At 33.3% G+C, this 27,928-nt stretch overlaps 3 protein-coding genes and 1 long non-coding RNA gene across 6 annotated transcripts; all 4 read left to right on the forward strand.

Annotated features, from left to right (window-relative positions):
• The first annotated feature begins 538 nt into the window (after positions 1–538).
• LOC126725137 (receptor-like protein 13) lies at positions 539–13,161 on the forward strand. Of its 3 annotated transcripts, none has more exons than XM_050429672.1 (3): positions 539–968; positions 10,493–10,639; positions 10,904–13,161. In XM_050429672.1, the coding sequence occupies exons 1-3, from the start codon at positions 560–562 to the stop codon at positions 13,099–13,101; spliced, it is 2,754 nt and encodes a 917-aa protein (XP_050285629.1). In that variant the 5' UTR covers positions 539–559; the 3' UTR covers positions 13,102–13,161. The 3 variants fall into 3 exon arrangements, with proteins under 3 accessions (XP_050285629.1, XP_050285628.1, XP_050285627.1); XM_050429671.1 differs by lacking the exon at positions 539–968 and adding an exon at positions 8,704–9,179; XM_050429670.1 differs by lacking the exon at positions 539–968 and adding an exon at positions 9,595–10,363.
• A 2,801-nt stretch (positions 13,162–15,962) lies between these two features.
• LOC126725140 (uncharacterized) lies at positions 15,963–18,827 on the forward strand. The gene is made up of 3 exons (XR_007655329.1): positions 15,963–16,080; positions 16,283–18,254; positions 18,465–18,827. It is a non-coding gene; the product is annotated as an uncharacterized LOC126725140 (long non-coding RNA).
• A 1,477-nt stretch (positions 18,828–20,304) lies between these two features.
• LOC126727792 (DEAD-box ATP-dependent RNA helicase 20-like) lies at positions 20,305–23,814 on the forward strand. The gene is made up of 4 exons (XM_050433707.1): positions 20,305–20,969; positions 23,121–23,213; positions 23,584–23,669; positions 23,772–23,814. The coding sequence occupies exons 1-4, from the start codon at positions 20,856–20,858 to the stop codon at positions 23,812–23,814; spliced, it is 336 nt and encodes a 111-aa protein (XP_050289664.1). The 5' UTR covers positions 20,305–20,855.
• A 1,618-nt stretch (positions 23,815–25,432) lies between these two features.
• On the forward strand, positions 25,433–27,720 carry LOC126729007 (receptor-like protein 13). Its single transcript, XM_050434773.1, has one exon. It carries the CDS (start codon positions 25,436–25,438, stop codon positions 27,701–27,703), a length of 2,268 nt encoding a protein of 755 aa, XP_050290730.1. The 5' UTR covers positions 25,433–25,435; the 3' UTR covers positions 27,704–27,720.
• The last annotated feature ends 208 nt before the right edge of the window (positions 27,721–27,928 follow it).

A 27,928-nucleotide genomic window follows, 5' to 3' on the forward strand; every position in this document is an offset into this window, starting at 1 on the left:
AAATTAAATCACGAGAAAACTCAAATGACGTGCCAATCACCCACAATGTCAAGCTGCTTTCATCATTATGTTCAAGAATAATACCTTCATTATCGTTTTCCAAAACAAAAAATGTAACAAAGATTTGTTCTTTTGAATATACATCACTTTAAATTTCTTTAAAAATTCATCTCCTCTCTTTCTTCATGTGAGTTAAAAATACTTAATATTTTAAAAAAAAAATTATCCGAATGTGCTCCCATTAAAACAGAAAATAATAAATTAGAAAGTATGATTAATGCTTTATGAATAAACAAAAGGGAGAGCCCACCTTCACCAAAACAAAAGTAGAGTCCACATAAAAGTTAAAAGACGACAATTGGATCGGATACAACCCAATTACACCTACGTAGTCATTGCCCATGAAATTCTCATGTCCAAAAAGACTTGACTAGAAGTTTATCATATAATTAAAATATGGATTAAAATATGAAAACCTTATAAATTTCTCTATATAAAGGCCTATGGACTTATAACATTCTTGTCTTGGGTACTTACAAAGAAGCTGGTTTAGCTAGGAATGAAACTAGGTGTTTCACAATCATATTTGTCAATGGAGTGGCCTTTGGTGAAATTTTTGCTATGGGCTTTACTACTTTTTGTTCAAATTCATGAGCACAATGCTGGTATTGAGGATGAGAGGATGGGTCTGCTAGAATTGAATACCTTTCTGAAATCCAAAACTAATCATACTAAACCCCTTCTTCCAACATGGGTTAATGACACAAAAAGTCAGTGTTGTAGTTGGGAGCGGGTCAAGTGTAGCACCTCCACTGGTCATGTGATCAAGCTCACGCTCGCCAATATAAACCAAGAGCAAAATTATGAGGATTCTTGGTATGTAAACATGTCTCTATTTCAACCTTTCAAGGAGCTAAGAAATCTTGACTTATCTGACAACAAAATTGCTGGTTGGTTAGGAAATGAAGGTATGTGAGCTTTTGCTTCTACTATCACTCACACACACATGCACGCACGCGCGCGCGCACACACACACACATAAGAATTTCGAGCTATTTATGTCTTGCTTAGGATTAAATATCCCAAATAAAATAAAAAATATTGTAGTTGTTCATCTTCTCGCAATTCAATTAATTAAATTTATTTTAGAGGAAAAACCTTTTTAATTATTAGATTTAAATTAGATTATATATAATTAGATTCAAACTATGTTTTTTTAGGATTAATTTGAGGACATCCATCTATTCTAAACTTTACATATGTCAAATATGTATAACCGTAATTAATTTACAAGTATTTTAGGAGATGATGTGTTAAATATTTATGATGTGTACAAATCGTTGTTTGCCATATGACATAATAGGTTTACATAAATTTAAAAGATAGCACGTCATTGTTATATGCATTGAGTAAAGGACTAGTGTCATTATTTTATACATCCACCAAGTTGGGATTCAACTGTGTGTTCTAGTTAGCTCAATTAGTAAAGTCTCTGATGGTTAAATAAGATATCTATGGTTCAATACCTACCTATATCAAAAATTGATTGGTATCTTGATTTTATGACAAAAAGTGTAATTATCATAAACGAACAGTATAAGTTGAAACTTTATAATAGAAGCCAAGTTAGACTCCTACACACGCATCTAATGAAAACAAATATAGTTCATCAAGCCTATCCAAAAAAAAAAACATCAAAGCAGAGACAACAACACGTGTTGAAATTGAGAATGAGCTTGAGAAAAATTACTCAAATTAATAGTATATTATACAAATAAATTTTTTATTATTATTAATTATAAAAATCAGTTACACTTTTCTAAAAATAAAAATCAATTACACGGTGAGGACTGAGGATGACTCGACCATAAATTCAGGTTCCTATCATGCCACCTTCCTATCTCTGTTTTATTATCTCCTTTCATTCTTCTTATTTCTTGCAAATTTTATTTTCGTTCACCATCTTAAACGTTTGTTAACCATCTTAATCATTTTGCAAACCGTATAACAGTCCTTGCATAATTTAGGACTCTCTCCAAAATCAAAATGCCATTCCATTCTTGTTAATTACTCTCTCCCAACGTTTGTTAAAGCAAAATAAAATGGTGTAACAGTCCTTATGAATTCTCTCATTATTTATATCTGATTTTATCTCTTCCTCTCTCGACCCAATTCCATCTCCATCAAACCCAATTTGAGTCAAGATTTTTTAGAAATGAAGCATCTTGATAAACAGTGTTGTAGTGATAAAATTGTAAGACTATCAAAACTTGTATGCACCACATTCGAACCAGCAGAAAATATACATCCTACCTACTATCATAACTTCGTGTGGAGATGTTTGGTCGATTTGAAAATTTTCAGTGCATTATTGTTGTTCTTTTGGTATTGCATGCCAATGGTGTCATACGTTCGATGAAATTTCTACAAAACTTGATGTGAGTTCTTTTCATTCAATTACCCTCCCCCTCTCATCTTGTGATAAATCTGAATGATTGGTTAATTTTGTATAGTAGTTTGATTAATATGGCCATGATTGGGAACCAAATTCATCAGGATATCAACGTGATTTTCACTTAACAACATGATAAAAATATCAAATTATCAACTATATATATAGAGGTACTGCCTCAAACGTAAGGCCTTTTATCTATATGATGAGAAGAGCATTTGATATCATTTTTTTTATGGACGTTCCAAATGTTTTCCTTTAAAAGGAGGGCCGCCCATAGGCCTAGGCCATTTAGGCTATTGTCTATGGCCCCTAACATAGAAAGGTCCCCTTAGAGCATTAGCATTGGACAATGCTAATGCTATATCTAAGGGAAATTTAGTATTTGTAGTTAAAACCATCTACATCAGAAAATTGTAAAAGCATGTATTGTAAATTTTTTGCAATACTTGCTACAGTGCAGTTCTAAAGATAGAATTGCACTGTAGCACTATTCTAAAAAAAAAATTAATATTTTATCTTTACTCTCTGTCCTCTGTCTCTCATCTTTCTCATTTTTTCCTGATCCCTTCTCTCTCTTCCGTCTCTGCTTCTCCATATGCTCTCTCGGCTCTGCTCTCCATCTACTCTCTCATCTCTCTCATTTTTTTGAATGGGTTTGCTCCTGTGGCTCCGGTGATGATTTTTTTTGAATGGGTTTGCTCCGGAGGCTCCGGTATCTCTACTCTCTCTCCTCTGTCTCTCATCTCTTTCATTTTTTCTGTTCTCTTCTCTCTTTTCCGTTTCTGCTTCTCCATCTGCTCTCTCGACTCTGCTCTCCATCTGCTCTCTCATCTCTCTCATTTTTTTGAATGCGTTTGCTCCGGTGGCTCCGATGATATTTTTTTTGAATGGGTTTGAATGGGTTTGCTCCGGTGATGATTTTTTTTGAATGGGTTTGCTCCGGAGATGATTTTTTTTGAATGGGTTTGCTCCGGTGATGATTTTTTTTTTGAATGGGGTTGAATGGGCTTACTCCGATGATGATTTTTTTGATCGGTGGCCTGGGTTTCAAATCGGCGGCGTGGGTTTCAGATCGGTGGCTTGGGTTTGTTGATCGGTGGACTGGTTTGATGGTTTGTGTGTGTGGCTCTATTGATGGTTTGTGTTTGTGTGTGTGGCTTTGTTGCTGGTTTGTGTTTGTGTGTGGCTCTTTGTTGCTGGTTTGATGTTTGTGTGTGGCTCTTTGTTACTGGTTTGATGTTTGTGTTTGTGTTTGTGTGTGTGGGTGTGGTGATGGGTTTGGGTAGGATGATCGGTGTATCATGGGTGTGTGTGTGTGCTGTGTGTTGAACCGGTGCTAGAGATTGAGAGAGAGGAATAAAAATTGTTGTTGGAAAGCCCAGGAAAACGGTTGGAAACAAAATAATAAAGAGAGGTAAAAAAATAATATTTTAATAAAAATAGAGTTTTGGGATTTGGAGGAATTGTAAAATGGTATGATATATTGATAAAGTAGTGTTTAAGAATGGTAAAATAGAATAGCATTGGAATTTTCCAATGCTGATGCTCTTAGATATGGGGGTGGTAATGTGTTTTTTTTTTTTTTTTTTTTCCTTATTCTTAAGAAGATCTAAAATATTAGAGTTATGTTATTATATTACGAGTTTTATTATATAAGTTTTATAAATTGATGTGCAAGTAATTTAATACTCATTGATTTTTTAATTTGTTAAAGTGTCACTTCATTGCCACATCGGTTTATAAATTCTTTTGTAGTAAAATTTGTAGTAAATTTAGTATTTTCTCAACAAAAAGAATTAATAGAAATACAATTCAATCACCATTAAGTAAATGAAAAATATTAAAGTTAATACAAATTTTACTACAAAAAACTTACAAACAAATGTGACATGAATAATATGCCAGTTTGTAAAATCTATATAATAAATATCAATAGCTCACTTTGGGAGAATTAGTAAACTAAATATTATTTTAGTAAAATATATATAATAAAAAAGTAAACTAAATATTATTTTAGTAATATTTAGATATAAAAACGTCCCTTCAAAAATTGAAATCTTTCCCCAGAATTTTCCCACTAACCAAACACAACAGATAAAGAAGTAAAACAGCTTTATAATCAATTAATCATCATCCACAAACACAATAACTACAACAATCGTAAATCTAAACCCATCTTTTTTCCATACACAAAATATTTGGATGATAACAGTCATCTGTGAGAGAGAAATGGAGGGAGACAGAGAGAGAGCTCCATGGCTTCGTTGCACGATCTGAGTCGGCCCGATGGTGTTGGTGCGAAGGAGCCGATGCTATCGTCGTTTGTCATGTCAGCCATCACCCAAACAACCCCAAATCACCTAAACCACCACCCCCATCAAGCCTCGCAACCCACCATCACCCTCGTCTAACCCAATTGATCCAATTCCACACAGCCCCACACCAAAAACCCATATCAAACCTGATCCACAATCACCTAACAAGCGACAAGCCCAAATCGCCACTGTCATCAAAGCCTCGCATTCGTGAGCAATGACAATGCTCTCTCTCTTCGCTGGATGACGATTTTTTTTCCCTCTCTATTTTTTTTTTTTAATCTTTGGTTTAATTAGTTTTTGCTGTCGTCTCTCTTTTGTTGCGTGAGACGCATGCAACAGTACTCTCTTGTTTTGTGAGCGTAGCTTACCAAAGAAAGAAAAGTGGATTTGCCATTGATTATTTGAATCTTGTTTTGAGTTTTTTACACGGTATTTACTTTTATATATATCTCTGTGATTGTTGAAGGAAACTCTCAGAAATCTTATTTGCCATTTTTCGTATGGATGTGGATTCTAGTTTTGGCAGATCTGAGACTGATTTTGTGGATAAATTAGGCCCTTCGGTAATTTTGTGCCTTTTTTATTTTTATTTTATTTTTTATTTTTTATTTTTGAGAAGCCTGTTTGTGCATTTTTTAATTGCGAAAACTGAATTTATTTATTTTTCTATAATTAGAACATTTTGAATAAATTTTTGCTATTGATTTTGAATGTAGCATCCAGAACATTATTAATCTCTCAAAAAAAGTACATGGTTGAATAAAAAAAATATTCTTTCTCTTTCCTCCTTTCCTCTTTGTTTACTCTCTACCTTCTCAATTGAACTCATTTCTCTCTCTCAAGTGTATCTAAAACGGTAACACATACAAAACTCAAACACAATCTAATATTAGAAGAAATTTAATTAGAACAAATCTAAAATCAAAACCACAACTACAACAACAACAGATCAAAAACGGGGAAAAAACAGATTTAATTTGAACAACAAATCTAAAATCAAAACAACAACAGATCAAGAACAGGAAAAAGACAAAGTTAATTAGAATAACAAATCTAAAATCAAAACAAAAACAACAGATCAACAACAAAGAAGTCGATTTGACCCAATCTCGGTTGCCTGCACTCGGTAGTGGGAGGAAGACAAGCAGCAGTGAAGAGGCGGCAATGCACAGTGAAATTGATCTAAGTTGACTAATCTCCACCGATTGAGCGGCGGTGAAGAGGCGGCAATGGACAGGGATTTTTCTTATCTTCTTTGTGTGTGTCTATAATGAAACCAAAAAGGTAGGGTAGAGAATGGACTTTTTTTTATGATAATAATTATGTTAAATTTTTTTAAGGAAATTAATTATAATTTAATGTATAATAAGAGAGAAGCATAGTCTAACTGTGTGGTGGGTGGTGACTCTTTTTAGTGCCTGTTTGTTTCCACTTTCCAAGCCCAAAAAGCCTGTTTTGGAAAAAACCAATGTCCAAAGCCCGTTTGGCTGAGACCAAAATGCAACTTTTTGGAAAAATTTGCGTTTTGGGTTTGTGAGGAGAATGCGCAGGATGGAAAAGGAGCTGAGCTGCATTTTGGAAAAAGTCCATGCGTGTTGATCAACTATCCGTTGGACTTTGTGGGCAATTACCCTTTAATAAATCAAAAGATGTCCTTATCTTCTTCCTTTGATGCACACAAACACAAACACACCCACACAGACGCACATAACCTGCAAGAGCACCACCACCAAAACGCAGATCCCACCATCCACCCAACACCGTCCAACCATCACCACCCAACCACCACCACCATCAATCGTTAAAACCACCCCCACCAAAACCCGTTAAAACAACGGAAACCCAAAATACAACAAAAATCAAACATGATCTACCCAAAATCCACAAAAAATAACTGAAAATTAAACCATCAACTGAAAACCCATAACCCAAACCCAAAATCAAAATCAAAATACAAACTCAATGGTAGCAGAACACTTGAGATCAAATGAGAGAGATTCAACCATGCAAGCTTCGACAGAGAGGGATTTCTCTAAGGTGCATTTTGGGCTGTAGCTAGAAAGTCACGGCTTCCTCTTGACCAATCCGGACCAATCTTCTTCGTCTTCTTCTTCTTTCTTCTTCGTCTTCTTCCCAAATTGCCCATTGTGTTTCAAAAAGCAGAGTTAAAGTGTGGGTACTGGGTACTTGAAGTGTGGGTATTGGTCTTCTTGAAGTGTGGGTATTGGGTACTCCCAGTAATATGTGAAGGAAGTGGTAGGGAGGCTCTGTGTGGCAAGAGAAAAGGGAGAAAGGAGGAAAGAAAAAAGAGGCTCTGTGTAGAATGTTTTGGAGAACGGAGGAAGTGGTAGGGAAAAAAGAGGAAAGAAGGAAAAAAAAGAAAAAAAGTAAGGGTACATGTGTGAAGGAGAAAAAAAGAGGGGGAAAAAAAAAGAGGGGAAAAAAAAAAGAAGGAAAAAAAAAAGGAAATACGGATGAAAAGAAAAAAGAAATAAAGAATAATAAATTAAAATTGAGAAATGCTATCACAATATTTTTACAATAAATCTTAAGTGGTAAGTTATTATTAGCTAATATTGATGAGAAAAAAATAATTGTAATAGTACATTCAAATAAACTCCTTTATATATACATTGTCATATTTGGTAATTTACCACTCAAACTGCTACTTTTATAAGTGCAAGCCAAACACTCAGCTTTTTCAAAAAGCATTTTTAACAGTTTTTACCAAATACTCAGCTTTTTCAAAAAGCACTTTTCCATTATGCACTTTTTGGAAAAAGCTCACTTTCAAAAAGCTGTTTCAAAAAGCTGAACCAAACTCACCCTTAATGATAAGTATGGTGCCAACAAAAAAAAAATGATAAGTATGGTAAGTTTTTTCAAAAAGTAAATAATCTATACTACAACAACAACAACAACAACAACAACAAAACACATCTACCATTATTGAAAAAAAAAAAAAAAAAACCAGCCGTACACCCAGATTTTAGTCACACAAACAACTTCAAACTTCTACCTAATAAATTTAAATCTCCCCATTATCAGCCCTATGTATTTTTGTGATTGGAAAATATAGTAATTCCAAATTATAATAGATTCAAATTATTAACCTTCACATAAAAAATTGAAAAACCTCTAAGCACGCGTGTGAGCGCGTGCTCTGAGACTAGTTCTAAGTTAATGAATAATAAGAAAAAAGTAAATGGTCTAAATATGTGGTGGACTTTTTTTAATGATAAGTATGGTAAGTTTTGCTTTAAGGAAACTAATTATAAGTTAATGAATAATAAGAACAAAAATCTCTTAAGAAATATTATCATTGAAAAATATGACTATTGGAAAATTTGAAAATGTTGTCGATGGCAATTTAAAAATATAGCCATTAGAAATTTGAAAAATATAGGAATAAAGGAAAGATAAAGAAAGAATAAAGAAATAATGAAGAGCTAATATTTTAATAAGATAGAAAAATGATAGTAAGTCTGTTGGAAAATGTATTTGAAAAAGTACGTAGGTAAAAGATAAATGTAACTGTAATTATTTACCCTCCAAGTAATACAAAAATTTGGAGAAGCTGTTGGAAATGCTCTTAACAGCTACTACCGATAATACGTATATCATTGGGCTTTGATGTAGTCATGTACACTTGATCTTCACTTCATATATAAGAAAGGTAGAAACAGGAGCCCGCACATTGTATTTAAATGATAAGTGCACATACCTTCTTTTGCTTTCAAAGTTACATATGGTTTTCAATCGTAAAACTTCACATATCAACAATGTAGGTTGTCGTAATGATTGTACCAGAAATCACATACGATTCTTGATAGATCATTCATTTACTTATTTATTTTCATATTATGATTATTGGGATAATGAATACACTCATTGATTTAACAATTGGTTGAATATGTTTTTTACAGAATCCAATTGTTTGTCTAAAATGAGCAAGCTGGCACACTTAAATTTAAGTTGGAATCACTTTGACAAGGAAATTTTAAGATTCTTAGGTGCCCTCCCAGTTCTTAAATTTCTCAACCTAAGTTACAATCACATGGAAGGGCCTCTTTCTAGCCACGGTATGTGCAAATTTAAATTTTCTTCTTCAAGGATACCATGAAAAAGTCTAGAAAAAAAACTGAGATTTTATAACCAATTTTAACTTTATTGAGATTTACTTTCTTCATGTTAAAAATCACAAAATGTTCTATATATGTAAATGATTGTGGTAGTGTGGCTTCAATATGAAATGTGTTATTCTACTAGATCTTCCATATGTACTGTTAGTTTCAATTTGATAAATACATATCTCTTTACCGATGACGTAGAGCTGGTTAATCTAAACAACTTGGAGGTCCTCATCCTGCAAGGAAATGGTCTTAATGGAAGCCTACCATTCAAGGGTAAACATTCCATCATCTATTTTAACTGCGGGAATAATTTTCATATGATATGTAAGTTCTTTTAGTATAAGCCAATGAGCCATTTTAAATATTTTCTCTTGACACTATCTACGTCAATTCTCTTTGTAGATATGGCAAACTTCAGTAGTTTGAAGATTTTAGATTTGAGTGAAAATTCTTTTACTGGATGTATCCCTCCATATATTGGAGCCACTGTTTTAAAAACCGGACCGGACCGGCCGGTCCGACCGGTTCAACCGGGAACCGGGAGTCAATCCGGTCCGGTTAAAACCCCCAAAACCGGTCAATAACCGGTCAACAACCGGAAAACCGGCCAAAAACCGGGGTTGAACCGAAAATTCCAAAAAAAACGGTTCTTTGTCCGGTTCGGTTTTTAAAACCATGATTGGAGCACTATCTTCACTCAAGGCTCCATCATTATATTCTAATCCACTTAATGGAACTTTACCCACTCGAGGTAAGAATCTACTATGAAATTGAATTTGACAATTTGTTAATCTTCCAAAATTGAATAGAAGTGTAAAAACAAGGGAAAGTGAAAGGTTGATATAGAATAGATCTAATTGGTTGCAACTTGTGCGCACAAACAATTGATCATTCACAAACAATTGAATAACATATTATGACACTCTTTTCCCATTGTCTTCATGGATTTAACAATTGGTTGAATATGTTTTTTTACAGAATCCAATTGTTTGTCTAAAATGAGTAAGCTAGGGCACTTAGATTTACGTTGGAATCAATTTGGCAAGAAAATTTTAAGATTCTTAGGTGCCCTCCTAGTTCTTAAATTTCTTGATCTAAGTTACAATTCCATGGAAGGGCCTCTTTCTAGCCACGGTACGTGCAAATTTAAATTCTCTTCTTCAAGAATACCATGAAAAAGTTTAGAAAAAAACTGAGATTTTATAACCAATTTTACCTTTATTGAGATTTACTTTCTTCATGTTAAAAATCACAAAATGCTTGATATATGTAAATGATTGTGGTAGTGTGGCTTCAATATGAAATGTGTTATTTTACTAGATCTTCCATATGTACTGCTAGTTTCCATTTGATAAATTCATATCTCTTTACCGATGACGTAGAGCTGGTTAATCTAAACAACTTGGAGGTCCTCATCCTGCAAGGAAATGGTCTTAATGGAAGCCTACCATTCAAGGGTAAACATTCCATCATCTATTTTAACTGCAAGAATAATTTTCATATGATATGTAATTTCTTTTAGTATAAGCCAATGAGCCATTTTAAATATTTTCTCTTGACACTATCTACATCAATTCTCTTTCTAGATATGGCAAACTTCAGCAGTTTGAAGATTTTAGATTTGAGTGAAAATTCTTTCACTGGAAGTATCCCTCCATATATTGGAGCACTATCTTCACTCAAGGCTCTATCATTATATTCTAATAAACTAAATAGAACTTTACCCATTCGAGGTAAGAATCTACTATGAAATCGAATTTGACAATTTGTTAATCTTCTAAAATTGAATAGGAGTGTAAAAACAAGGAAAAGTGAAAGGTTGATATAGAATAGATCTAATTGGTTGCAACTTAACGCACAAACAATTGATCATTCACTTTTTCAGGAGTCAAAATTAATTATTTTGATCGCATATACTAATTCACTTGTTTTATAGATTCTTATTTTAGGAGATTTTTAGGATAGACAAAACTAATTAATCGTATTGCTTTTGACAGAAATGTGTGCACTGAAGAAACTGGAAGAGTTAGATCTTGGTGGTAATAACTTTGAAGGAATCCTTCCTCCATGCTTAACCAATTTGACATCTCTTAGGTTGTTAGATATATCTTACAACCGGTTCAGTGGAAACTTGTCTTTGTCTCCTGTAGCCAACTGGACATCCCTTGAGTACATTGATTTGAGTTATAATCTTTTTGAAGGTTTATTCTCCTTCAGCTTGTTTGCTAATCACTCCAAGCTTAAGGTGATTAAACTTTTTAATGACAACAACAAGCTTGATATCGAAATTGAAAACCCCAATTGGGACCCATCATTTCAATTAAAGGTGCTATTACTATCTAACTGTAGTCTAAACAAGTCCACCGGTAACATTCCTAAGTTTCTCTTCGACCAACATGAATTGGAAGTTGTTGATATATCTCACAATAAGTTGAATGGAAGCTTCCCCATTTGGTTGCTTGAAAACAATACTAGATTACAACTGTTGAGTCTTCGAAGTAACTCCTTTGCAGGTCAATTTCATTTGCCATCATATCGCTCCATGGATCTTCGTTGGTTGGATGTCTCTGACAATAACCTTGATGGGCAGCTTCAAGAAAATATCGGAAAGATTATTCCAAAATTAGAATCTCTAAATCTATCTCGAAATTATTTTGAAGGTAATCTCCCATCCTCAATCGGTAACATGAGTAAGTTAGAGAATTTGGATTTGTCCTTCAATCATTTTTCTGGAGAGGTACCAATGGAATTGGTTGCCAATTGCACCCGCTTGGATATTTTGAGGTTATCTAATAATTACTTTCACGGTGAAATTTTTTCAAAGAACTTCAAAAAATACTTTTTTTCTTTGGAATTAAACAATAATTATTTCACAGGTACTCTTCCAGTGGTACACCTAAGAGTTATTTACCTAGATATTAGCAACAATCACATGTCGGGTATAATTCCTGTATGGATGGTAAATAATAGTGATGCTATGATTATTGACCTTAGTAACAACTTTTTTGAGGGTAAGATTCCGTGTGGACAAATTTCAACATTAAACCTTTCTTATAATTTGCTTTTGGGATTGTTACCTACTTGCTTGAATCTAGAACATGCGCGGCACCTACTTTTGCAAGGGAACAATCTCATAGGATCACTACCAAAAGCTGTTCTCAATGCATCAAATCTTGTGACATTAGACATTAGAGATAATAGCTTTTCTGGAAACATCCCTAAAGAAATTGACAGATTTTCTAATTTAAGAGTACTTTTGTTGAGTGGCAACCAGTTTAGTGGAATGATTCCAAAGCAGCTCTGTTGGTTAAAGAAGATAAGCATAATGGATCTTTCTAGGAACTTTTTTTCTGGGACAATACCATATTGCTTTTACAATATATCCTTCGGGAAGCAAGCTGCTAGTGAATTTGTCTACGGAGGTTATTCTATTGGGTCCTCTGGATTTTCCCTCCCATATAAATATCTTCTAAACAAGGATCGTCAAATTGAAGGGACAAATTTTCATTTCAATATACCAATTGAGATTGAGTTTTTGACGAAATATAGGTCTAACTTGTACCATGGTCTCATCCTTGATATGATGTCTACATTGGATTTGTCATTCAACAAGCTAACAGGTGAAATCCCACCAGAGCTAGGACGACTATCTTCAATTTTTTCATTGAACTTGTCCCACAATCAATTAAATGGTTCTATTCCAAAAACATTCTCAGATTTAACTCAGTTGGAGAGCTTAGACCTTTCTCAAAACAATTTGAGTGGAGAAATTCCTTCAGTATTGATTGATCTAACGTTTCTGGCAGTTTTCACAGTGGCTCACAACAACTTATCAGGCAAAGTTCCAGACATGAAAAAACAATTTTCAACATTTGAAGAGAGCAGCTATGAAGGAAATCCATTTCTTTGTGGTCCACCACTAAAGAAAAGTTGCACTGTTATAGATGAATCACCTCCATCACCACAAAAATCTTCAGAGGCAAGTGACGGCAAATGGTATGAAGTTGATCTTCTAGCCTTCTTTATGAGTTTTTTGGTATCTTACCTTATTTTCTTTTTGGGTGTAGTCAGTGTTCTTTATATTAATCATCATTGGCGGAAACGATGCTTCAACTTGGTTGAGGATCGTATGTACTGGTGTTATTATTTTACTTTAAATACCCTAAAAGGGCTGACAAGCTGTATGCGTCATTAGATGTACTCAATTTCTATTGATAATTACCTGTGTTATGAATAATTGCTATCATGCTCTATTATGAAACAAGGAGCTCATTTGCAGTACCTTTTCATTTGTGTTGTAATTCTTGTGACTAGCCAATGTCATGTGCAGGTCTATTATAATTCCATTTAAAAATCATTCGTGGAAAGGTTTTTATATGGGCCTTGTGTAAAATATATTTGGCTGTATATAACATAATATTATTAACAATTAGAAAAATTAGTTACGATTATATTATTTGTCATGGGGGAAAAAAGAAAAAGAAGCAGACAATGTAAAATGATAAGAATTATGTGATTATTCCATTGATATATGAAAAATGTGAAAAATGACTTCAATGAATTAATAATTATTTGATTACCAATAGTCTGTGGCCTAAGGATTGCCTCCTCCATTGTTGGTTAAATTTCTATGATTTGAATCCGTCCACTTTAACCGTAGCAAAAAATAATTATTATTTAATTATCATTTAACTTAAGCACAACTTTCTCAAAAAAAAAAAAAAAACTTAAGCATAAATATATCACAATTGGATACAAGTAAGATCAGATCATAAATTTTCTAGCAAATTTAAATTATTCTTATTTAGAAAAATAAGTGTTTGACTCTATTGTTTTTGAAAAAATTGAAATTCAAAAAAAGGTAAATTTTCCATAAAAATTCTCCAGGGGTCAAGTTAGGCTTTTTAGACCCCTTGATTTTACAGCAAAATTATTAACTTCAAATAATTAATCAGTTATGAATTAATTAGTGGAAAACAATTTCTAAAAATAAGTCCTTTTTTTTTTTTTGTTAACCAAAGATAGTTTTGCCTTAACTCATTTCTTTGATGCTACAAAACATTAGAAAACATGAAAAATTATCTTTATACAAAATTTCCCATTGAAACAAACAAAGCGTTAGATTGATTTCCAGATTAATTGCCACATATTAAATATGTCACCAATAAAGCAATAAAATAGTAAATTCAATGAAAATAACATAAGACAACAATAAGGTGATCCAAGAAAACCTATGAAACATACCGTTTCACAGTAATAATTTGGAGGGATTTAACCTATCAATTCCAAGGTAAACTGACCCACTAGAATAGAATTGAAGTTTATATACTAGCCTTAACCCTAAATCTTCCCTTTAAAAAAAAAAAAAAAAAGACTCAACCCTAAAACTCCTTGTTTGTGATTTTGAGATTTGGACAAGCAACTTTAATCTACACTATGACAGCAGTGTTGATTGTTAGTGGAGGCTCAGATCAACTCTCTAAAAAACTTAGGGTTTCTACCTCTCTATCCTCTTTATAAGTCGTGCTTAATGGGCCTTTATATAAACTCTTCATTATTAAGGTTACAAAAACTGAAAAACCCACATGTACAGTTGACTAAAAAAATCACGTCCAACTTGAAATAATTGATTTTGCAATTCTTGATCAGTTGAACTTTGAATCAAACAAGGGTTGAACTCATCTCTCGATTGGTCAAACTTGCAATCAAACTTACAAAAACTCAGTTTTCTTCCACAAATAACTTTTGTCTTGGACTCATAATTTTACATTGAGAACTCAATAAAACTCAATCTTTTTGTCATTGGTTACCAACAGCTAATTCGTTGGACTAACATGTCATACTCGTATCTTAGATTTTCTTGTATAGTTTAAGAAAAGATAGCACTGTTTTTCATGTATTGAATAATTGAATAGCCAATGTTTTCAGTGCAACTAAACACCAAAAATTGGCGAAAATATCTTCTAAAAATATGTTTAATGGAAACAAACACAAACGTATGGTAAAAAGGGATGACAAGATAAAATAATTAAAAAATTCTTTGACAAATTTTTTTTTTAGATACTTGACAAAATTTTAGAGTACGTAGCCTTGTAGGGATTTGGATCCTCATTTCAAAGAGAAATGGAGCGTATCCATTTCATGGACAAGATCTATTTAAAATAGATCTAAGGTGTAAAATGTGCCACCTCAATTAAATCTTATTACTGAACTCATCAACATGACTGCGGTTGTTCTCAAAAAAATAAAAATAAAAATAACTGTGGTTAAAGTTAAACACATTACAGGTTAACGTTGGTTTACATAAAAAACAACGTTATCATTATCATTAAGTTTTGGATTTTTCTCTAAAAACTATTAGGTATGGGGGTGTTGTGGCCGTTGGAGTTGCTGGCAATGACAGTGGTGGACTTCTGCAGTGGTGGTCTCATCCTCTGAAAGCCAACCACCATGACTGCAACCACCAGCCTCTTTGATCATGACGCCTCTGACAGCAGTGGACACTCCTTTTTCCTTCTTTTCCTTCTCCTTTAGGCCTTTGGCAGAAAACTTCATAGTTTTTTTTTTTTTTTTTTTTTTTTGCAAATTACAATTTATCCATTCGTGGTTTGATCGAAATTTAAGTTGTCTATTTGTAATTTGAAATTTGACACTCTATTCACCTTAGGTTAGCTTAGTTAGAGCTTTCTAACTTATTTTTATTAAGAACATGGCTAGATATATAATTTTTCCCCACTTTTATATATTTTTCCTCTAGAAACACAAAAAAACATAAAAATACAAAATCAAATAATATTGAACATGTCGACAACTTAAATTTTAGTAAAATATTAGATAGGTAAAATGTCAAATTTCAAATTACGAAAAAACAATTTAAATTTCAACCAAATCACAATTCCGTAATTACCTTCTTTTTTTTTTTTTTTTAACTAACTAACGTTAACCTTTCGAGTTACTGATTTTAAAAGAGGTGGCGAAATTATAGCCTTAGATCTCTTTGGAATGAATCTCAGCCTTTAAATCGACACTCACCATTTGATTTAAAAATGGAGAAGATCCAGATCGAGTCTTGTAGTAGGTGATCAAAAAAGAGTGTCGATCGTTGACAAAGAAAAGAACTTTTGAAGCAACGATGAGCGAAGGTCCAAAGCTCGACATCAACAAACCCAAAAATGTAAGATCAAATAATTTCTACCCTTTTCCACAATATATATATATATATATATATATATATTATGTTTTTGAGAAGCAGTAATAAGGGATTCCAAAAGCAACTTCAGTGAATCAGTGCTTTTGTTGTTTTTGCTTTCAGTATTTGCGCTCTAGTATTTGACTTTTGATTGATTGACTGCTTGCTTGTCGTCTTTCACAAACAGCACAACTGAAAGAATTTCAAGAGCACCAAACAAAAACCCAACGAGCTAGTTTCTTCACCATCAGCAATGGTCACTCATGAGTCTTCAGCTCTGCCACCTCAGCCACCACCAAAAGAGTCATTTTCTCTGGCCTATGCTCGTGGCTGTCAATCTTGCTGTTGGAGGTCCCTTTCTTTTTCTTATTCTTCAGCTTTGTAATTCACTGTTTATCTTAATTTCCTATCTACATTAATATATGTGGGTGTTTATTTCATATGCAAAGTGATTAAATTTATAAAAAGGTGTAATGGGTTTTAAGATTTTAGCTTAAAAGATTTGTTTTTTAAGCTTATCGGGTGCTTTTCATGATGTTATTGTTGATGGGTATTCTGTTGTTAGGATAAAGGGTTACGGTTTTAAATATCTCATTTTTGGAGGAATCCTTGATGGGAATGGAGGAATTCTGACTAAATGAGATTTGGTGTTCCATGGTCTGGCTTGTGTGGGATTTATGATTCTCCTCAGTTGAGGAATTGCGTGATAAAATGTTGATTCTAGCCTCTGTGGATTTAGATCTTAAATTCTTAATTGGTTATGTCATATGTGACATCTAATTACTAATATGCACTAAAGTGTCTAGGAACGCAAATGTGTAAAGAGTGGTGATAAGTATGGGGTTAATATACTGTTCCTATTAGAGGGGAAATAAACATTTTATGTCTTGTGTGGGATTGATGATTCTCCTTTGATATCCTTCGACCAAATGGCAATGTCCCCACCAACCCTCCCCTTCCCAATTAGTTGAAGTAGAGGCAAAATCACTGTTTGAATCCCATGTCTCAGCTGTGTCAGTTGTTTATTTTTCTATTGATAAAAACCATTATTTCTCAACTTAAACATTTAGTTCACTACAGGTTTCGATCCACGCTCCTTATAAATGGATGCATATTCCTTCATTTTGGAAATCCTGGAGTTTGTTGTTGTTGGAACTTCTTCTTCTTTTGTTAATATGGGAGTAAGAGTGACAGTAATAGCTCATGGCATTCTTCATTTTATTAGTACAGCCTTATGCTCCTTATAAATGGATGCATATTCCTTCATTTTGAAATCCTGGAGTTTGTTGTTGTTGGAACTTCTTGTTTTGTTAAAATGGGAGTAACGGTAATAGCTCATGGTGTTCTTCATTTTATTAGTACAGCCTTATGCTCCTTATAAATGGATGCATATTCCTTCATTTTGAAATCCTGGAGTTTGTTGTTGTTGGAACTTCTTGTTTTGTTAAAATGGGAGTAACGGTAATAGCTCATGGTGTTCTTCATTTTATTAGTACAGCCTTATGGTTGCCTAATCAGAGTAATGGTTTTGGCTATTTATCATGGAAAACAGCCAATGATCAAGTAAAAGACTTGTTTGTCTATCATTCTAAGAATAATCATTACAATAGGTGGGAGAAAAAGACACACAGAATGCAATTCTTGCATAATTTTTAACTGGTCATCTAAAGCTCTACTACTTGATATGATTAAAATCATATACCAGTAATTTTTGGCTTTATCCATGTCAATGATGAGCAATATGTTGGATAGACAAAGTTAGTATCAATTCCTTAGGGTGTGCATACTGCATAGTTATAGGTGAGTAGCAGTATATTCTATTTGCTCAAACTCGCTTACCTACTTAACTAATTGTTGAACAAATATTAATGACTTTATAAGTAGGGGTAAGGATGCCTACCAATCACCAATCTCCAACCCCACAAAAGTGCAATATTTGTGTACCAGGTATGGTCTTTTTAATATATAGGTCTTACATTTGGTGATCATTTTTTAATAACTTGTTTGTCTCATTCAGGTTTGAGAAAGAAAAAGTGGAGTATTAAAGAAGACTTCAGGGGTGGTAAAACTGGTTTCATCACATTGACATCGAAGTAGACAGAGCGGTCTCATAACGGAAATATATTCTTTACATGTTATGGCCCTATATAGTTTGAGAGGTATTTATATCTAGGTTTGTGGTCAAACTTGGTCTTTTCCCCCTCCGTTTGTATGTAATTTTTCTATATAAGTTAGTCTTTTATTTTTTAATCTAGATAAGTTGTTAGTTTAAGCTTCTGTTAACACTGTCTTGAAGCCTATCACAAAGTTGTCTCTAGGGCTCTAAATATGCTCCTTAAAAAATTAAGAGTTTCTGTGAACTTTTGTAGCCTACCTCTTTGTTCCGACAAAGAAGAAAGATGAGCACATAGAAGAAGGTGCAACTCCAGTTTCAATCTCCACTGCTAAAACTGCTCCTATTGCTGAAAAAACCTTACACTCACCATCTGTCACAAAACTTGTGAAGTTGCGGGAACCAATTCCAGAGAATCAACAGCGTGAACTTTTCAAGTGGATGTTGGAAGAGAAAAGGAAGATAAAACCAAAAGATCCTGAAGAAAAGAAGTGCATTGATGAAGAGAAAGCCATTCTCAAACAGTGTATTCGAGCGAAACCTATCCCTAGTATCTAATTATTTAACACTTGTTCTCAAATTTAAATATTACTATAAATGAATATTTTCTTTCTTTTTACATGACGTTAAGTTTATCCTTATGTCAAATCTCTTCAAAGTTCTTTAAATCATTGTTGTTCAATGCAAAGGATAATGTTGATAATAGTGAGTAAAATATAGCACCAAGTGGCAACTGGATACATTTGCTTTGCTAATTGAAGAGCAGATCCTTTCTCTTTTGCATGTAACAAATATTGCATCATAAGATATCTGTTTTAGGTGAGGACTCAAGGGGATCATATTCATAGAGGGTAGGGTCATAACTTAGCCCAAATCACTCAGATTGATGGCTAAGCCATCAGCCCTCAACTAAAAGATAACAACAGAAAATGATAATAACAATAAGCTCTCTGCTTCATTGTTTTCAATGACCTTAGGATACAATTGCTGACCATTACCTTTATCAAATGGCCCAGCCAAGCCCACAATAGTTACTACTATTATGTTTATGTTGGTGGGCTGGACTGGGATTAATTTACTATCCTCTTTCAAACCAGCTTTTGCACTGTACCACTCACATCGACGAGATCTAAAAGCCTTTTGAATCCTAGCTTAAAGTAAAATACTGACTCACATTGACGAGATCTGAAAGCCTTTTGAATCCTAGCTTAAAGTAAAATACTAAAATGATGTAATATTAATAGTAGAGGTTATTTTTTTTGTTCAAGAGATTCAAAACCATTCATTATCCAAAATTCGACTATGCATATTTATTTATTGAATATTAATAATTAAAAATCAAATTAAAGAATTTTTAATTCAATTAGAATTTTTTTAATATTGGTTTGCTTTAACCCACGAGAGTCAAGAGTATTAGCTCTAAACTAATTAATTTAATCTTACATGATTTAATTACTCAAAAAAAAAAAGAGAAGAAAAAAGAAAAAAAATTAGTTTACTTTTTTACTCTCTTTCGATAACTGAAAAAAAAAAAGAAAAAAAAAATCTTTCGAAAGAAAATTTTTAAAATTTTGAGTTTTCACATATGTATTTTAAGAAAAGTTAGAATTAGTTTTAAATTTTGCTTCTTCTTTTATTTATTTAATTTTCTTTTAATATCTCTTATAAAATTCAACCTAAATACTTTCTTTTTGGGTAATAGTTACTAATTTATTCTATTAATATCTGTTCATCAAAACCATTTATTTTATTATCCTTTTTTATTTCTTTAAAAATATTAAATATTAACTTTGATGTTTATTAATTTTAAAATTTCTTATGCCACATGAATACACAAATTTTGTGAAAAGTAAAAATTTATGAATACAAATCCTTTACGCAATTTTTTGTGTATTACTCTATGTTTCACTAATCACTATTTGCTATGTTTTGATTTTACTTTCTTTATAAAATAACTGAAATTTAAAATAAAAAGCGATTATACATATGAAAAGTAGTAATTGGTGAAACATAAAGTGATATAGAAAATTTGCATTCAATATTTATCCATGTTGGTTTCTGTCCACTTTATAGAGCATCATTGTATAAATAAAACGTTTAAAATTATTTTTGAAAAAAAAAAAAACATAAATGAAGAATAAAACAATAACTATGACAAAATTTTAGTCAAAATTACACACAACTTTTAGCTATGGGAAGACTTTTGCTCTTATGACGAGGAGAAATTTTTGTACGAGCTGGGCGTATAAATTGTTTGTCACTTCACTTGTGAATTGCCACAAAATTCACTCTCTGTTGTGTATAGGTACCTTTCTGGCTTCCGCCCCTCCGGTCATGGTGGCGGCGGCGGCGGCGGCGGCGGCAGCTGGGTTTCATAACAGCAGCAGCCATGAACTCTGAGACAGCCATTTTAGAGAAGAAACCTCAAGATGATGCTAAGAAGAAATTCAAGAGGCGTCCTCTTTATTCATCAATGAAAAAGCAGCTCGATGATGATTCTAGTTCTGAAGATGAAAGGACTGACGATGCTAACTTGCCATCACGAAATGTTGCAAGTTCTGTTACTGCTAGTGGCGGCCCGAAGGCAGAATGATATGTTGGACCAGGCGTTGAAATTGTGGTTGCGACACCTGGGAGGTTGATTGATATGTTGGATTCGCATCGTACAAACTTGCGAAGGGTTACATATCTTGTGTTGAATGAGGCAGATCGGGTGTTAGATATGGGTTTTGAGCCTCAGATTCGAAAGCTTGTTTCTCAGGTTTGAATTGTGCCTTGCTGTTTGTAACTTATGTCATGATCATTACTGTACTTTTATCTCTGTTACAAAAATAATTTCTGACAGATGATTGTTTCCCCTAGCTCTCATATTTCCTCTTCCTCATGCCTTTCTGTCTCCTGCTTTCATTTATGGGTTAGATCTGTTAGAAAAGAAGGGCAGATTAGCAGATGTCTGATCTGAAATAGCTTGGCTGAACTGAGTTCTTGAACAGTGTGGAAGTTCTAATTGTTGGTTTGGAATCCCAATTTGACTTCTAATTCTTAATTGCAGGTCTTGTCCAATAGAACTTAAGCTTGTGACAAGAACTTATTAGATTATTTTTTGTATTATTTTATTTATTTTTTTTTTTTTTGGAGTTTTCGAAGGCCATATCATTATTGAAGCCTCTTGCTTACTTCCCTACCAAAGGGAAGATATGATGTAGACAATAAAGAGATTGAGGAAAAGCAAGATTAAACAAAAAAAAGATAGATTTGTGGTCTCGTTTTGATGTGGGGCCTTCTTGGAACATTCCATAGGCTATTTTAATTATTATTGAGTTTTAGTATAAAGTTTCTTTAGGATAGAAAGCTACTGGTTTAGTTTTAATTAATTTTTACTGGAATAAATCTCATAAAAGAATACATGTGGCCTACTTTGACTAATTTGTTGAGAATCCATAGTCAATCCCAAATAATTTGGGACTATGGCTTGCTTGTTGGTGTAGAATAAGGGCAATCTATTAAATTCCATTTTTCCTAGAATGGCTGTTCTTGTCTCTACCAAAGGCCTGGGAGTCTTATTTTGTGTTTTGAGTTATTTTCGTATTTGGTTTAGAAGTTCTGAAGTACCTTTTCTAGTTATTAGTAGTCAAGTGTTTTTTTAGGAGTCCTAGTGTTTTAGGAAAAGATTTTGGATTTAGAATTTCCCTTATTTTAGTCAATAACATTCATAGTGCCCGTTTGGATTCAGCATTTTCCGCTGAATCCTGGGCTGCGTTTTCTGATTTTTTTTTTTTGGTTCCAGCCGCACTATTTGACCAAGTTAACCGTGAACAGTTCACTCATGCAATGTTCACGGACCCACAAATTCCACTTTTCAGCAACTTTTTCATTAAAAATGGGTTCTACGATACTATTCACATATTTAAAAATTATTTTGCTACAGTGTTTTCAGTTTCAGCAAAAATAAGCTCAATCCAAACGGACCCAATAGTGAGATTGATTCTAATAAAATTCCAGAAGCTTCTTTTAAGGTTTAAGGAGTGTTGAGGGTGTGATTGCCTTGTGATTGTTTCAGACAGTGTAGGTATGGTTGCCTACTATGTCGTTGTGTAGTGTTTATCTTATTTCTTGTTCAACCCACTGTTTTAACACCTAACAGCCATCAAACATATTCAAAATCCAATATTTTTATTACTGAAACCTACCTAAGAGAGTGTATTGTGTAAGTCATTGGTTGAATTTTCAAATTTTCACTAACAAGGGGAAATCTCTAAACATTGCTTACCCTCCAGTATTTTGCTTAATTTTGTTGCCTATTCATAATATTAGCCATATGCTCTTGTTCACTTGAAAAGCTATTGGCTTTAAAGACTAAAGTTACCAACATTTAATTATATACATGCACATACTTGTTAGTATTGTGCAATACGTATAATATGAATAATAGGTATTATAGGTGTGTATCGACCATGCTTATGAATCTGATGATACATATATATGTATTGTATGAATCATATTGATTTTGTACGATTTTTAGATATGAGTTTAAATTAGGTTTTTTTTTGTTAAAATTTGTGCTTTGACTTGAGTCCAACTAGTGATTGGACTTGTTTTTAACAAACAATTATGGGATACTTGGTTGAGGCCAATAAAATAATGTCCATGGGTTTTTTTTTATTTTTATTTTTATTTTTTTTATAAATTTTATTTAATTTTATAATTGTTTAGATTTAATAAATGCTTCATTCTAGGATTGACCCTGGTCTTGGAATACTGATTGCTTTAATGATCACTTCATAATGTTTATGCCCAGTTGCAAGTAGTACAAATGTGGTATTTTGAAGATGCCAGCTAATCCACTGTTAAGTTTCACTGATGGCAATGCGATGGGCCCTTTACTTCCCTCCTAATGTTTTGTTCAATGCAGATTAGCCCAGATCGTCAAACTTTGTACTGGAGTGCTACCTGGCCTAAAGAGGTTGAACAACTTGCTAGACAGTTTCTTTACAACCTGTACAAAGTAAGGTGTTCTAACTTAATTTTGCTACTGCCGACTGCAGTTGTGGGATTTCTTCTGTTAGAATATATTCTTTTCTGTGTTTCGTTTTTATTTTATACTTTTGATGTGTGTAGTTGCCAGTCATAACTCATATGTCATTTTACTTGTTTTGAGGCAGCTTGTTTTTTCTGAATTTTCCCCTACTCCTCCCCCCTCTTTCCTTTTTCTTGAAACTGAGGGTAATTTCCCAGGTTTAATGGCTTGGTTTGTAATTGCCAGAGTTCTGGAGGGCATATGCCCTTTTTGAAAGTTCCTGCTTTTGTGGTATGTGTATCTGTTTGTAATGTGCGATTATGTTATGTGATTGGCTCTTATCTTGGACTTTGCATAGGTGATAATAGGATCTCAAGATTTGAAAGCTAACCATGCTATACGCCAGCACGTTGAGATTGTTTCTGAAAACCAGAAATATAACAAGTAGGCCCCATTTCTATTTTGTTCTTGTATATTCTAATTTCTTCAAGATCTCATCATATGAGATTTGATGTGGTCATTTTACTGATAGGTTTGATTTTCCAGATTGGTTAAATTGCTGGAGGATATCATGGATGGCCCCCCTTAATTGTTTTTTTTTTTTTTTTTTTTTTTTTTTTTTTAAAATATTAATATATACATAGGTACCAATTTTTGTAATTTTGTTCTATAAAATTACACTCCCCCCCTAACAATATCATTGATTCTTTTAAGAGTACTACTATAACCACAAACTTTTCTACAACATTTTTACAAACTAATGAGGTAGTAAATTCTTATTAATTTGCATACGGACCCATCACTTACATCATATTTTTACTTACTAATAATCACCCACCACATTAACAATTAAGCCTAATTAAGATCCTCTAGAGTTTTTAGAGTACTTTACTACAAAGAATTTTTTAAATCCTAATTTATCTTTCAATATGACTAATGTAATTCTCTTCACCTATGATTTAGAACTGAGTAATCTAAGAAATTTGGAGGTACTCATTGTGCGAGAGAATCGACTCAATGGAAGCCTACCATTCAAGGGTAAAATTCCATCATACATTTTTTAACGGCTATAATAATTTACCTATGAGAAGGAATGTCTTTTAGTATCCACAAGTATGCCATTTTAAAGATTTACTCTTTACTCTATCTCTTTTTAATTCTCTTGGCAGATATGACAAATTTCAAATGTTTGGAGATTTTAGATATGAGTGGTAATATGTTCACTGGAATTCTTTCTCCGTATATTGGGACACTATCTTCTCTCAAAGCTATATCATTATCTCAAAATATACTCCATGGGAATTTACATGCTAAAGGTAAGAACCTACTATGAAATCTGGCATTTATACTTTGTTAATGTTACCTGTATCTGACATAGATTAGGAGTGTAAAAACTAAAAACAAGTGAAGAAGAATGACTGAAATATAATTATTCATGTTAGGTTTTCTTGGCACATTCCATGACAATGTAATCTTGTTTGAATATGTAATGTGTCACCAAGAGTTCAAAATTACAAGTCCAAAATGTAGTCCAAAAAAGACACTTGTTTGATTAATGATTGATCAATCAAACAAGTGTCTTTGATAGCCATTTGATTGTAGCTTGACTGATCAAAAGAATATTCTCGAAACTTCCTTGATAGCAACTCGATCGATTGAAAATCTTGAAACACAGATTTTGACATGTTTTAGTTGAGTTAGTGCTACCTTGTTTTTCATGCCCTTACACGCACGCAAAAATATATAAGATACTTAGTGACATGTGCTACAAAAGAGAAAACCTAAACTAAGAAATCATCAACCCGTGAGTCGAAAGACCTAAGATAATTATCATTTGCTGTGTTGCTACTAACATGATGCGGATTACAAATATAAAATCTCCAAGGTTTTACGCAACCCCTGTAGCATTTTTATCTTTCAAGGTTCTCCACTGGTTTTTCACTTCGTCACCATATTGCTGAATTTATCATGAATTACTTTTTACATATGGTGACATGCTTGCTTGGGGTGATTAACCTATGATAATCTTGTTTACATGATTTTGTTAATTGGCTTAAATAGTTTAATCTACTGGTTTATAATCCAAGGGGTCCAAACATATTCTTTTCAATTACTATTCTGGCCAGTAAACTAATTGTCTTGTTGATTTTTACATTGGCAAATAATTAGGATGGACACTATTAATATTACAGCTTTTGACAGATTTGGGTATGCTGAAGAAACTTGAAGAGTTAGATCTTTCTGACAATCTCTTTGAATGGATCCTCCCTCCATGCCTAAGTCATTTGACATCTCTTAGGTTATTAGACCTATCTAAGAACCAATTCAGTGGAAATTTGTCTTCATCTGTGATAGCCAACTTGACATCCCTCGAGTACATTGATCTTAGTTATAATCGCTTTGGGGGTTTATTCTCATTCAGCTCATTTGCTAGTCACTCCAAGCTCAAAGTGATTCGATTTAAAGGTGAAAACTACCGGATTGGAGACGGTAACAAAATTGTGAGTGAAAGCAACACATTTGAGATCGAAACTGAAAATCCCAGTTGGGAACCTTCGTTTCAGTTAAAGGTGCTAGTGTTGCCTAACTGTGATCTGAATAAGTTACCCTCCAACATTCCAAAGTTTCTCTTTTACCAGCGAGAATTGGAATTGGTTGATATCTCTCACAATAGGTTGAAGGGAAGCTTCCCCGTTTGGTTGATTAAAAATAATACAAGATTGCAATTGCTAAATCTTCGGGATAATTATTTTGGGGGTCAATTTCATTTGCCAATAGATCACTGCAGTAATCTCTCTTGGTTGGATTTCTCTTACAATAACTTTAATGGGCAGCTGCAAGAAAATATTGGAAAGATGATTCCAAACTTACAATATCTAAATATATCTCAAAATCATTTTGAAGGTTTTCTCCCCTCCTCAATTGGTGACATGAGTAATTTGGAGAAATTGGACTTGTCCAATAATAATTTTTCAGGAGAGGTGCCAATGAAATTGGTTGCCAATTGCACCTCCTTGGTAGTTTTGAAGTTATCTTATAATAAATTTCATGGAGAAATTTTCTCAGAGGGATTCCGATTTTTTAACAGTAGCTTACGTATTTTGGAATTAAAAAACAATCAGTTAACAGGTACTTTGCCAACTATGGTACCAACAACTGGTAGTCAGCTGGGGCTCCTAGATATTAGCAACAACGGCTTTTCAGGTTTAATTCCCAGATGGCTAGTAGGAAATCTGCGGTACTTATGGTCTCTAGACATGAGTAATAATTCTTTCGAAGGTCCAATTCCATGTGAAATGCATGCATATATTTTAATAGACCTTTCTCATAACTTGCTTACTGAATGGTCACCTTCTTGCGTTGATTTATATACTATCCAACATCTATTTTTACAAGGCAACAAACTCACTGGATCATTACCGAAACTTTCTTTCAATTTTTCATTTCATCTGGTGACATTGGACATTAGAGATAATAAATTTTCTGGTAGAATCCCTAATGAAGTGGGCGTGCTTTCAAATTTAAGAATATTGTTGTTGAGTGGCAACAATTTTAGTGGTATGATTTCGGACAAGCTGTGTTGGTTAAAGAATATTGCCATAATGGATCTTTCTAGGAACAATTTTTCTGGAACAATACCGCATTGCTTTCACGACCTAAAATTTGAGAAGATAGATGCTTTTGATGCCCTTCCTGAACCAAATTCCACATTTTTGGAGTTCAGAGATATAATTGTCCCATATCGAAGTATCCTCAAAAGGAATTTTGAAAATTTTGAGGTAGAACGAGAAGTTGCTGCACAAATTGGGATTGAGTTTGTAATGAAATATAGATCTTACTTCTACAAGGGTGGCATTCTTGATCTCATGTCTGGATTGGATTTGTCAGTCAACAAACTAACAGGTGGCATCCCTCCAGAGTTAGGACAACTATCTCCAATTCTTGCACTAAACTTGTCTTACAATCAATTGACAGGTTCCATTCCAAATACATTCTCAAAATTGACTCAGTTGGAGAGTTTGGACCTTTCTCACAACAATTTGAGTGGAGAAATTCCTTCAACATTGATTGATCTGCACTTTCTAGCAGTTTTTAATGTGGCTTACAACAACTTATCAAGTAAAGTTCCAGACATGAAAGGACAATTTGGAACATTTGAAAATAGCAGTTATGAAGGAAATCCATTTCTTTGTGGACCACCACTAGAGAAAAGTTGCACCAAGGTTGATAAATCACCTCCATCACCAATAAAATCTTCAAATGCAAGTCACGGAAAATGGTATGATGTGGATCCTTTAGTCTTCTCCACAACTTTTATCGTATCATACATTATTTTCTTTATTGGTGTAGCTTGTTTTCTTTATATTAATCCTTATTGGCAACAACGATGCTTCAATTTGATTGAGAATCGAATGTACTGGTGCTATAATTTTGCATTTTATAAGCTAGAAAGGTTGTCAAACTGTATTTGTCATTAGTTATACTTAATAGGTGATGATGGACACCTATGTGTCTATTTGGTTATGAATAATGGTTATTATTATGAAACAAAGTGTTCTGTTTACAATTTTCCAATCTCTATTGTAGTTTTGTTTTGAAACAATTAGAAGGAAGTTTTTAATAGCCATATGTAATGCTCATCTGCTTGTAAAAAAACATGTAAGTCATTTTGTGGCATATGATATCTTTAAATGGGAAACTAG

Source organism: Quercus robur, chromosome 5 (genome assembly GCF_932294415.1).
Source record: "Quercus robur chromosome 5, dhQueRobu3.1, whole genome shotgun sequence".
NCBI classification, from domain to species: domain Eukaryota; kingdom Viridiplantae; phylum Streptophyta; class Magnoliopsida; order Fagales; family Fagaceae; genus Quercus; species Quercus robur.